At 41.3% G+C, this 13,043-nt stretch overlaps 2 protein-coding genes across 9 annotated transcripts in view; both read left to right on the top strand.

The window, feature by feature from the left end:
* The window catches only part of WASHC2C (WASH complex subunit 2C), a 51,216-nt gene extending 45,297 nt beyond the window's left edge, over positions 1-5,919 (top strand). For 3 of the 5 annotated variants that reach the window (XM_075611035.1, XM_075611033.1, XM_075611034.1), the window contains 3 exons: positions 184-798; positions 2,367-2,550; positions 4,849-5,919. In XM_075611035.1, the coding sequence (XP_075467150.1) occupies positions 184-798; positions 2,367-2,550; positions 4,849-4,982 (933 nt within the window). In that variant the 3' untranslated portion in view covers positions 4,983-5,919. The remainder of the gene's footprint in view (positions 1-183; positions 799-2,366; positions 2,551-4,848) is intronic. The other 2 variants (XM_075611036.1, XM_075611032.1) reach the window with 1 other exon arrangement.
* Positions 5,920-8,272: 2,353 nt separating this feature from the next.
* The window catches only part of ZFAND4 (zinc finger AN1-type containing 4), a 33,182-nt gene continuing 28,411 nt past the window's right edge, over positions 8,273-13,043 (top strand). The window contains exons 1-2 of one of the 4 annotated variants that reach the window (XM_075611028.1): positions 8,273-8,626; positions 10,865-11,164. In XM_075611028.1, coding sequence (XP_075467143.1) covers positions 10,981-11,164 — 184 coding nt within the window. In that variant the 5' untranslated portion in view covers positions 8,273-8,626; positions 10,865-10,980. The remainder of the gene's footprint in view (positions 8,627-10,864; positions 11,165-13,043) is intronic. The other 3 variants (XM_075611027.1, XM_075611031.1, XM_075611030.1) reach the window with 3 other exon arrangements.

The raw sequence follows: 13,043 nt of genomic DNA, 5'->3' as shown, positions 1-13,043 counted from the left end.
AATGTTAATTACCAATTCTATTCCTCTGTCCTAACCAAATGGCTACGCTTGTACCAGTCCTTGTTCAGCTCACTAGATTCTTTAAATACTTGGGTTTCTCTATTTTAGCGCTTTTTTATTTTATTTATTTTTTGTAATCTTGACTTCTGTAACAGTGTTGTGCAATTTGTTATTGTTAATTAGACCCGAGCCAAAGTGGCTGGAAAAAGACGACCGCCTTCGAGAGCAGGCAGAAAATTATCCCCCAAAGACGCTGGTGAGACCGAAGATCTCATTCCTGCATCAGCAGTGTCCTATAAAACAGATACAAAGTCTGCTGAAGCTGACCCATCCCAATCAAACCCGGGAAAGTTAGAGAGGGCTGAAAATATTTCTACAATGAAGCTATCTTTGTCAGAGAGTGATGTACAGTATCCAACGAATACAAAAGTGTTAACGAAGCCTTTAACGCCCAATGTGAATGACTTATTTGGTTCTGAGGACCTCTTTGGAAAAAATTCATTGTCTAAACCAGCAGTATCCAGAAGCAAAAAAGCTTCCCCTGATAACTTTACCAGCAGGCCCGGGCAAGCGTGGGAGAAGAAGTCTTCTGTTCTAGTATTGGATGAGGAAGGCAGCGATGATGACCTTTTCCAGACATTAAAACAGAAGTCCACAAAAGCACTTAAACCCACTGTTGTGCCTGACAACGAAGTCGAAGACAATCTTTTTGGAAGTCAAAAAACGCCGAAAAAAATGGATGTTCTGTCAATTCCACAAAAAGACGCAAACCAGTCCATAACCAGCAATATCTTTGAGGTATGAAATTAAATAATGCTGTTTTTTGTTTTCCTTATCTAGATGTGTAACCCCTTGATTGCAGAGCCATGTGTTGCTGGCAGCTAAGGTATTAAGGGTTGATATTGTGTAGCAGTCTGATTTTCTTCTGGACCTATATAGTTTATAAAACTGTACTCTTCTGTACAAGAGCCTCCAGATTTCTTTTATTTTTAATATGCATCCGTAGCAACCAAGTAATCTGAATAAGTGCCCTTTTCATGTGGCTACAATGTGCAATGATTATTTATATATAATCATCATTATCGCCATCAACCCTTGTCAATCCACTACTACTGGGTGACTGCCTCCCCAATGATCTTCCAGGTACTGCGATTTACGAGCCTCTCTTCTCCACATTGCTTCAACAACTTTTCTGATTTTAATCTTCCATATATATTCATGCAGAGCGCACCAGAAAAACTCGGCACCAAGTCAGGAATACAAAAAACTACCACTAAACTAAACATCTTTATTGCACTCCCCCCCAGTTGCATAATCGCTCAACATAAAATATGCTGGGAGATAAAAACAGGTGAAATAGCCCAACATGTTTCTTAGGCCGTGATTATACCCAAAGCAGCCGGCGGTGTCGCACTGCACCCCGCAGCTCAAAAAAACATTTCAGTAATCCAATGAAAGCTAACCTACCACGTGCGACGAGCGCGCGCCTGTAACTACAGGGCGGCATACGTGGTAGGTTAGCTTCATTCATATGAGCAGGCGATAACCACATTGCATGAGCGGTTCAGCCAATGAGGACGAACCACTCACGGCCACGCCTCCCTGTCTCCTGCTTGCCTCCTTTTCACATACCTTTCAGTGGTTTCGCAAGGATGACGTCACCCGATTGCACGCAAGCCCAGCTGGTTTGATCGTAGCCTAACTCTGGGCTTGAAATAGAAAAAAGTTGAATTTCTTTTTTTTCCTGACTTGTGCTGATATTTTTTTCCTGTTGTTAATATTGGTTAGCTCTGAACACTCAAGCATATTTCAAGGCTTTTCCTGGAGCACCTTATGTCTTGTATGTAAATCTCATGCTATGGCCTTTTTTTATTTTTTTTATTTAGAAAACAGTTGAAAGTTATATTGTATAAATAAAGCCCTAATCAAACCAGCATTTTTGCAGGGATCTCGCCCTCAGGCTAAACGTAAAGGTGTTCTTAAACCTTTTGCTGGCAGATGGGCACTGTGTGTGTGTGTGTGTGTGTGTGTGTGTGTGTGTGTGTGTGTGTGTGTGTGTGTGTGTGTGTGTGTGTGTGTGTGTGTGTGTGTGTGTGTGTGTGTGTGTGTGTGTGTGTGTGTGTGTGTGTGTGTGTGTGTGTGTGTGTTTTTTTTTTCAAGGTCAAATAGTTGCTTTAAATTTAACAAGTGCAGATATATGATTATTTGCATCAGAGACTAGACAACCTTGAGCCCACACGCTTTAGGCCAAGGTTATATGATGGCAGTAGTTCAGCTTTACTGAGGATAGTTAATTTACTCTGCTACATTGTGGGATATGCTTTAAAACATAAATATTCTCTTTCCTTTTCTTATGTATTGTTAAGGATGATATCTTTGCAACTGAAGCACTTAAACCAGTAAAGAAGGCAAAAGAAAAAAAACAGTCCCAAGAACCTAACCTATTTGATGATAACTTGGATATATTTGCTGATCTTACAGTCAAAACAAAAGAGAAGAAAACAAAGAAGAAAGTGGAACAACCCAAGTCGATATTTGATGATGACATGGGTATGTACAGCTCTGATTAGAATATTATTAGTGACAAACTGATATAATCAAACAAAAATGTTAGATTCAACCCTCTGGACCCCAGACCTATTTATAAAGACTATTTTTATTTTATTCAGAAAGCGAGAAACGTACGTCGGTGCGTGTCGCTACAGTGTGACGTCAGCACAGAGTTAGGGGAAGGTCGCAACTGTATTTCCAGCGTGTCCATATCCGTGGATATACTGAGTTCAAACTGATACATTGTATATTATTAATTTGATACTCCGGTTAGGCTTGTAAGGCGCGATTATAGAAGTCGCAGCTGCAACGGAACGCATGGCGTCGCGTGCCTGTCACCCTAGCGATGGGTGCACTGCGATGGAGCAACTGGGGAGGCGTGGCGGACATGTCACCAGGCTAGTTTGCCCTCATTGGCTGGACCGCTCACATGATGCGGCCGCAGCGCGAAAAAAAACTAAAAGATTTGTAGTTTGAAAAATCTGTCGTGCCGTCACTCTGCATCACGCACGTGCAGACTGTGGCCGCCCTCATTGAGGTGTACATATTTGTTCTCGCAGCGCGCTATGGCTGCCTTCATTGAGGTACGCAGATTTGTTCTAGCATCTCGATTTGGTGTGTGTGTGTGTTTCAGTCTGTCAGTGTGTGTGTGTGTGTGTGTGTGTTTGTTTGTTTCAGTCTGTCAGTGTGTGTGTGTGTTTGTTTCAGTCTGTCAGTGTGTGTGTGTGTGTGTGTGTGTGTGTGTGTGTGTGTGTGTGTGTTTCAGTCTCCGTGTGCTCCAGTGTCAGGCTACACTTATAGTAACAGTGACGTCAGGCTGCGGTCGCTGGAAAAATCAAATTGAGAATACTTCCAGCGATCGCGACAAAGCTGTCGCGTCGCGCTTACTATAAGCACACACGACAGCAGCAATGCATTTGTTTTGACGCGACGTTGCTGTCGCCGGCACTATAAACGCAGCCTCAGTATGCTATGTGTTTGTGTGTAAATGTGTCCGTTCCAGTTTGCTCTGTCAGTGTGCTATTTGTGATTCAGTGTCTGTCAGGGTTTTTCAACCACTTGTGTGAGGGGGGGTTATTGTAGTGTGCATGTAGATGTAGGTGGTTATTCTAATTTGCGTTTTGTGTGTGGGGGGCGGGGGGTACTGTATTGTAGGTGGGAATTGTATATGTGGGGGGCGGGGCGGGAAAGGGGGTGGAGGGGTAGATTGAGAGCTGGATTTAGTGTGGTAGGGGGGGGTTACTCAGTGATAGCTGAGGGGAGAAGAAGAGTGTGAGAGGACACGGGGTAGGGAGGGAGAGGGTGCAAGGGGGGGAGAGAAATACATGAGGAAAGAGGGGTGAATAGAGGAGGGTGAGCAAGTATAAAAGAAGAGGGGGGCTCGCTGGACACCAACAAGCTGGTGGGTGAGAAATCGACAAAATACGTTCACTCACAGGGCCCTGAACAAAAAATTTGCTCGGGGGCGACCCGCACATGTCTAGCTACGCCACTGCTAATACGCCTTGTTTTTAAACACAATATCAGCTATAATAAACACAAATAATAAATGATATAAATATTTAAACGTCCAGATATAATAAACACATGCCATTGTGCTTAAACACCACAAAGCGCTGATCTTCAATATCCCTACACCGCTCAATGCTGATAATTAGGAATTACTGTTCTTCGTGTCACAAGGCACAATAGACAGGTCTTTTCCAAATACTATTAACACATGTTTCCATGACCAGACTATATAGATTGTTCCTATGGTCGTATTGCCTCCCTAAATAAATGACTCCCACTATAAGAGTATAAGCTGAGTTTATTTTCTTAAGGGGGGTCTTCCCCCTAAGTAACGAGTGTTCGTGGTAAACCCAAGATCAGTATAATTATCCCTATTGAATCCATCTATCCTCTGACACCTTCTGTAGGTATTTATCCCACCTACAAGAGCAGTTATCACCTTAATCTTAGCTGGGTTCTCTTGAGATTCATTTGAATTTGATCAATTTTTGTGTTTTCTGTTTTCTTATGTTATGATTCCTAATAAAGGTTATTTTTTAATTACTTTACCATTTTACATACAATTTGAGCCCTGGAGCTCTTTTCTTGCTTTTGCAATTATCTGTTTACTCTATTTTATTTTTTAAACCATATGTCGTTGCTTATGTCTAAGTGAAGTGTTTTATTTCGTTGTGCAACATGAGTAGTGTTTAACAAGATCAGGAGCCTCCGAAGTGGTATATTTTCTTTTTCAATTCTGAGTCGCATCTTATTTGTTACATAAAATTCATTTTCTTTCTCTTTTAGATGACATATTTTCGTCTGGCAATCAAAAAAAACCACCCAAACCAAAGGTCAAATCAAGTCAGGCAACAGAAGCAAAATTAGACGGCAAGGTGTTCAGCGCTTTTGACGATCCCTTAAATGTTTTCGGCAAATAAAAGAAAAAACAAACCAAACAAGACATTACCCCGGAGTCATCAAAGCGTGCGTGATCTGCTGTACCATGTCCGAATTGGCAATATCAGCAGATTCAGACATGATACAGCAGGTCTTGATTTGATTACTCCCGTGAAATGTTGGTGTTGTATTCAATGCTTCCCATACAGAACATTTCACAAGAACCATCATTTAAACGCAATGTAGTAAAAAAGGACCATCTTGCTTACGAAGATGCTAAGTTTTCGTAATGCACGAACTAGGTTTAATTGTGTGCCAAACTTTCATATTTGGTATAGCCTCTCCTAAACCCTAGTATATCATAATTATAAGTACCTTGTTGTATGTGTGGGACACCCTCAGTAGCAGTGTCTGTAACATGAACTGTTCATTTACAAACACTGTGGAAAATCTTAAACCAACTTGTTTTTTTTCTAGAGAAGACTGCAAACAGATTACTGTACTATTATGGTCAATTTCATCTGCTGTTGTTACTGACTGAAGCACTGAAGACAAGTTGTAGCATAATACAGTGGCATCACTATTTTACATTAGTGATGCTACTGGGTTTTGCCACAATGTGCAATTTACACAGTTCTGATCTACTATCACAGTGGGTGACAGCAAATACATTCTGTATGTCAACTATTTGTTAATTGCTGCAGAAACATTTTTGGAAGTGCATAAACTATGTATCCATAAATTGATGTAATCTGTAATGTATATTGTAATTTCTAACTCTAAATGAACCTAACAGGGTATCTAAATTAGTAAAATCTTGTTCTAAACAACAGTCTGAACATGTCTGATTTTGCAAACTACATATTAATAGCTAGAATGTGCAGTTATTACAGTCTTGGTTGGTATGTGTGTGTTGTTTTCCCATATGAAGGGGAGCTATTCATAAATATACTACTAGAACAAACACAAAATATGCGTTCCCCAGCGCTATAAAATTGATATACTGTCCAATGTACTGTAGTCCAAATGTCAGTCCATAGATAATAGACGGACTCCGGATTCAGATGTTGGATTCTCCAAGAAATGTCTTTGACAAATTAGTATCCTTGTAGGGTGTCTCCGTGGGTTATCAAAAATTTATCTTGCTCAGGCAGGGGATAGAATCTGTGCTTGTGCCACGTCTTCGCCTCGATCATTCACGGACCCCACGTGGTCTGACCGGATGGTTCCCCTTCAGATGGTACTCGGGGCTCACTGAGCACGCCAATGACTGACACCCGATAAGGAAGGGAAAAGGACACAGCCTAGTGTAATATATGTAACTGCACTTTTAATAACAATAAAAAACAAACCACCCACACTTACAATGTGTATGTGGTGACTGATCGACTCACGAATGCCGTCCGCAGCCTGTATCCTACCCGAAGTACCCGGAAACCAACTGTTCTCGTGCACGCTGTACATTTGGTTTCCGGGTACTTCGGGTAGGATACAGGCTGCGGACGGCATTCGTGAGTCGATCAGTCACCACATACACATTGTAAGTGTGGGTGGTTTGTTTTTTATTGTTATTAAAAGTGTAGTTACATATTACACTAGGCTGTGTCCTTTTCCCTTACTTATCGGGTGTCACAGTCATTGGCGTGCTCAGTGAGCCCCGAGTACCATCTGAAGGGGAACCATCCGGTCAGACCACGTGGGGTCCGTGGGGTCCGTGAATGATCGAGGCGAAGACGTGGCACAAGCACAGATTCTATCCCCTGCCTGAGCAAGATTAATTCTTGATAACCCACGGAGATACCCTACAAGGATACTCATTTGTCAGACATTTCTTGGAGAATCCAACATCTGAATCCGGAGTCCATCTATTATCTATGGACGGACATTTGGACTACGGTACATTGGACAGTATATCAATTTTATAGCGCCGGGGAACGCATATTTTGTGTTTGTTCTATTTGTCCAACCGGTCCTGGAAGTATCTGTTTTATGAGGTTCCCCTTGGCAGCTCATCTCTTCCAGTCATTTGTTGACATCACCTTTCACTGGATCATTCACATGTTATGTTTCACCTAATTATCACCATTTAGTTTAATTGCACCTCAGTGTTTGGTTTAGGATAGCGCTTGCAGGGAATTTATTTTGGTAGTTTGTTTGTGAGATAAAAATACTACTGATTTATAGATGAAGCAAAATAGAGACACAAATATACATTCAATACATCTACGGAAATGCTATTTAATATATTTTTAAACTTTTTTTAACTACATATGTAAATTGTCAATCTCGAATGTATGTATATCTTCATTTTATATAGCACCATCGAAGTAGATAGCGCTTTACAATACGTGACATATAACACAACGGGAATAAGCGCTTCAGGCTAAATCTGAACGCCTACTATGGAGCAAACCATTGATAATTGTTCCATTGAGCAAGCTGATGTCACAAATTGGCAGAATTATTTCTGAATAGCTGTAAACCCTAATTACACCAGTATTTTTCGAATTACAATTGGTACTTTAATATTGTTTGAGTCCTGTAGAATGAAGTGATTTGATGCAAGTCTGAGCTGAGAGAACCATAATTTTGCCCAATTACTAATGGGCTAGGTGAGGGACTGGAACACAAAGTGACTTACTCGAGATGATACTGGGTGAGTGTCTGTTTCTGATACTGGAAATAAACACAGAAAATTCCACGTGCAAAACCAACACATCAAACACTTGACCTCACCTTAGTGTGGCTGCCTTACCATCATATGTCAATGAGCCATCTGGTGACTTCTTAGTGAACAATAATTATTTGATATCTTACATTTTATCAGCATGGGTTATATCAAATTCTGCATATTGGATCAACATGTATTTTATAGATCTCAAAGTCTGATGTATCTATCTAACAGCTGCATCAATTGGGAAGTGTAATTAATATGTAATATATGCATTTTTTTCTTTTAATAAACATACAATTGAAAACATCAGATCTTACAATTTAAATACAATTTTGAATGAAGAATATAAGCCAGTGCGATAAATGTTCTACACTCGGTGCAGTTATTCATTGGGGCAGAGAACCAGACATGTCTGCAGGGATCATGTGACCGGTCTCCTCACTGCCCAGCTGGCGCCGTCCTACCTGGGAGGGTGGGACACGTGATCACCGTTGTTAGGGGCCAGGGTTAACATCCGGGACATCCCGTAACAACAACAGCACTTGAGGCCACTCCCGCATCCCTTTCATGACAACTGCCAGTTAAGTCCCACCTACTTCCTTTATATCTGCAACAGCTTCCCCCCCATTTGTCGTTCTCATTGTCCACTGCTGCTCCTTCATTGGCCCGCCCGCCCATCAGTCTCCGCGACGTCACAAAGGAGAGGCGGTGTCGGGTCAGTCTGGCAGGGGAGAGGCGGCTAGGTTTCCGCGCTGCCAGCCGGTGTGACATACAGTGGCCGGGAGGGAGGGGCGCCACTACGGAGCAAAGGGAGAGCGATGTACGAGGGCAGCGACGGTGGCTCTGCTCGATCTCCCTGACCTGCGAGGGTGTGAAAGGGCGCCACTGCTCGGGACACCCCCTCTTTGATGGGTGCGCTTAATGCCCCCCGCCATCAAACACCAGCTGGGCCCCGCTGGCACCTCTGCTGTCTATCCTCTATTGTGTGATCTGAAGCCCTGACATGCCCAGGTAGGTCCTGACCCCCCCTAGGTGAAGCAACAAGGTGATACAGACTGTAATGTTCTCTTCAGATCAGAGTCACAGCGAGCATCCCATAGCATCACTATTCTATTTTCTTATTCTAGTTCCTGGGTTATTCACAGAATACTTGTATCCAAAATGTTGTATCCGAGAGAGCCGTGTAAAATATTGTAATACAATCATTGTTATGATATAGTTCACAGCTTTAGAGATATGGGGTGATGGTGACTACCAAATGCTACTACTGTACATATATTGGAAATTTGTTTTTCTATTATAGATTTAAACTATGCTTGGTGTATTGAAAGTTGGGGATCATTGTTCCTGTAAAATGCTATGTATACCAGTTAGCAATATAAATGATTATTCTTGTATACTACATGGTGTTTTTTGGAGACCTATAGTGTCTGTATATAAATTGCACAATTCTATTGCGAAGAACTATCATTATAGGGCAGGTTAGCATGATTCCTGTTTATGAATCCAGAAATCTGGCAGTTTTTGCAGAACTTTATCACAGGCATATAGATTTTAAAACTCCTTGATTCGTTAATGTTTGTTACAAGAAACCCAAAATTGTGTAGACGTTACGATTTAATAAAACAATGATTTCACTTTTCTGATTTGTACACTTGGAGATGTGAAAGGCAGTCTTTGGTTTTCATTGGGTAACGTAGATGTTAAATGAAGGCCTCCTTAGGGGATCAGGTTGTTTAATTTTATCCCACCCCGGTCCTTTACATTCGAAGCCCCCATAGTTACACATCTGTATGGTGGGATGTATATTGGTAACAATGTAGTATATTAGGAAAAACACCAGCCAGTATAATACTGTTTTTAACACCTCAGAGTAAATACAGTCAACTAACCTTAGTGTGTTTTATTGTAATCAAGTAGACCAGCCTGAGTGGAACAATCACCGAGAGTTTGGCATGGGCATAAGTGAGTGACTTCAGAAGAGGCCAAGACTTGCATTGGGGGGGCCACAGTGTTGTAAAATGCTATTTGGATGAGAAAATGTATTGATTGCTGACCACTGTGAGAGTATGTTATAGAAGTCTGGTGCTTCCTACCCACGGTTCTCAAATCTGTCTTGGAAAATTAACCCATATATTCCATGTATCTGGGACCTGTGCAGTCCCATGTTTTTTCTAATTCACGGGTGTCCTGGGGTTGCCATGACAATGTTAAATGGATATGTAGTATTGTGACCAGTAGGTCAACAGCCTTCCTCTGCCAGTGAGGGTGTTAACCTTTTTGTCAGTGTGCCCTTGAAGATAAAAAAATAAAAATAAACCCTTAGAATTAATTACCAGTTAGGCCAGAAAGCACAATTCAAATTCCACTACTTAACACCGTAAATCAATGTTGGGCTGTGTGTAGGTACATCTACAAGGAGGATACGTTTGTGTTGTGAGGGTAAACAACTGTCTATGGTTAATAAAGCTTTGGTTGTGAACTCCAGATACATCAAATAGGAGTGTAGTCGGAAGATTAATGTTTGAGACTGGCCCCCGAGCAACGCGTTATAACGGGGTTTAGCTGTACTAAACTTTGCTGTGGGATTATTTCCCTGAGCATAGGATTCAAGGCACGTCATAAAAATACCTAGTTGGAAGATACATAGATATTGGGAACCCCTTCTGGGGACCAACCTTATCCTTAATGGGGCAACAGCCACACCAGAGAGTGACCAAGGATTTAACCATCATTAGAGGGCTTAGATTACATACATAGGGTATTGCTTGGTTATCCCCAATATAAAGACCATGAGAAGGTGGCTGCGAACGTCTGCTCTAAATGGTTGATTTAAACTTTAAGCCCCTTCTTCAATCTACTGTGAAGTAGTTTCCATGTTCTAGAAAAAAAAATCACATGTTTTTTGAAAGGAGTTAAAGTCGTCTGCTGCCCTGTGAATGCGTTTCACATGAGAAAAAGGAACCCTAGACTTCTAACACATGCAATTTTCTGGGCTGAAATATCACCCTAGGAGATTGTTTAAAGTCATAGGCCCCTCCCACCCTGTTTAATATGCTGTAAAGTCTTTTCCCAGGTGATGGAGACTAAAGCTCCATGCAAATTAATTGCGACTAAAATATTCTCCATATTTTACCATTGATGAAAGAGAGAAAATGTTCTTAATCGGTCTCCATCCGATACACCTACCCTGTAATGTTTCGTTTTACCTACGTTTGTTTTCTGAAGTACTTATATTTATCTCCTTAGATGTACACATTAAATGATGGAAGAGCAATATTTTACCATTTCTTCCCAAACTTGAGGAAGCCTAATTTTTAAACACTGTTAATTGCTTTTTCTCACGAGTTTTTAAACCTTATGCAATGGCTAACAAGAAGGAACCTCCTTTTTTTAACGAAGATAACGTTGGATCTTTTCACTACAAACTACCTTTTTACGAGACAATGGAACTCTTCATTGAAACCCTTACAGGAACGTGCTTTGAATTACGAGTGTCACCACTTGAAACTGTGGTTTGCGTGAAAGCCAAAATTCAAAGATTGGAAGGTATTCATCTTCATTTTTTTTTTTTTATAAAATGTGGGTTTTGTGTGTCTCGGGGAAACTGGGCCTGTTCGTAACGTTTGGGAATCAAAATAATGCAATTCTGGCATAGCGGGCGATGGGCGAATTTGTACACCGATTTGCTGTCTGTTTTTGTGTGAGATGTGTCTGGTTGCTCTGGCTTTAGAGGTGTGAAAAGCATTAACTGGTAAATGAGAATAGAATTTGCACTGCTGTTTAGCAATAAGCAAAAATCACAGAAAAAAATGCACATGGATGGAAGCGTTCTTTCTATATTGCCAATTTTGCACTAATTCACAAAATCGTCAAAGCAGAAGTTTCGTAAACAAAAATCTGCAGGACTTTTTTGTATTTTTTTTTTGAGATCTGAAAAAATAACTATACCCACACCCTCATATCTGCACAAACCTGTTTTTTTTTTTTTAATTGCCTCTTGCTTTTGTGTTTTTAATAGATGCAGTAGTTTCTTACCCGTAAGGCAATGTAATTGCTATCTAAACTGCCGATCGATTGGCCAAGATTCTGCTCCCCATGGCGCACAATATGGCCGCCTATTTCAAAAGCGGAAGTTCTGTGGCTTCCTAAATGGTTGCTATCGCCACCCAATTTATCTTAATAAATTAACTAATAAAAAAGGGGCATACAGAGGGGGCGAGAAATAAAACAAAAAAAAGATGCTGTACGTATTTATCACAACTGATTTATTTATTAAAAATGGATTTTGAAGGTATTTTTGCTTTATTAAACTACATTGTTTCAGATTGTTGAAGCATTCCCATCTTTCAAATCTACAAATAATTTTAACAATTAAATAATAAGTAGAAGTGAGCATGGTGTGGTATAGATCAGCCCCTTCCCCTCCCCCCCTTTACCTTGGCTCTGGTGTCAAATGACGCCTTGGGGGTCGTGACGTTGTGTTGCCATGGTAATGTGATGACGTGTTGCTGGAAGCCAAGGTAAGTGAGTTAGAGGCCTTGCGCGGTCTCCTGGCATTTAATTTACATGCCTTGGAAGAGCGCAGGGCCTCTGTAACTGCTGCGCCTCCAACGCTCTTCTCCCGCCACCCACCCCCCCCCCCCACCCAGTTTGTGCACCCCTGGTATAGATGACTTGGAGTATTGGATGATGGTCAAGTTTATTTTCTGAATTTGGTCAATGACCTGAAGAAACCTTACATTTTAAAACCTTTCACACCTTTTTTGCATTGATCCTCCCATAATAGATGGTGTCCGATTTATATCTACAGTATAGTAAGTAACATTAGTACAGCTCAACCACGAAATAAAACGGAACCGCTTATAACGCGGGCTGAGCTTGGCTCCCAAACATCACCTACCTTTGTTTCCCTGGCCACCTGCACCACCATGCTGAGGGCGCGACCCAGCTTTTCAAGCGGTGCTATGCGAATCACGTCAGATGTAGGTGTGTGTCTGTCTCCGTGTGTGCCCGTTACCAATAAAGATTTGAATGGATGTTTGCGTGTTTTTTTTTTGTTTTGTGTTTTTTTTTAACATCTATTCAAAGCTTTATTGGTGACGAACACATACCATCCCCTGCGATGACTGACTCGTGGTGTCGGATCCCTGCATCCTGCTCCGGGCAAGTCCTGATCACGGTGGCCATTTTCTCTTTATTTATTTTTTTGCGATCCTGGTTATAACGCGGCCCTATTATGTGGACCCCGAGCACTGCGTTATAACGGGGTTCAGGTGTGGTGCTTATTACAAAGGATATAGTCAATTTTGCTAAAATCTTTGTGTTGTAAACTTGAGATGTTACATGTGGATCTCAAAGGTTAAAGGGGCACTGCTGAACACGAGACGGTATTGCCTAAACAATAATGCAAATGTAAAACCTAATG

This window comes from Ascaphus truei, chromosome 8, assembly GCF_040206685.1.
Source record: "Ascaphus truei isolate aAscTru1 chromosome 8, aAscTru1.hap1, whole genome shotgun sequence".
Taxonomy (NCBI): domain Eukaryota; kingdom Metazoa; phylum Chordata; class Amphibia; order Anura; family Ascaphidae; genus Ascaphus; species Ascaphus truei.
This window is presented reverse-complemented; position numbering and strand designations above follow the sequence as displayed.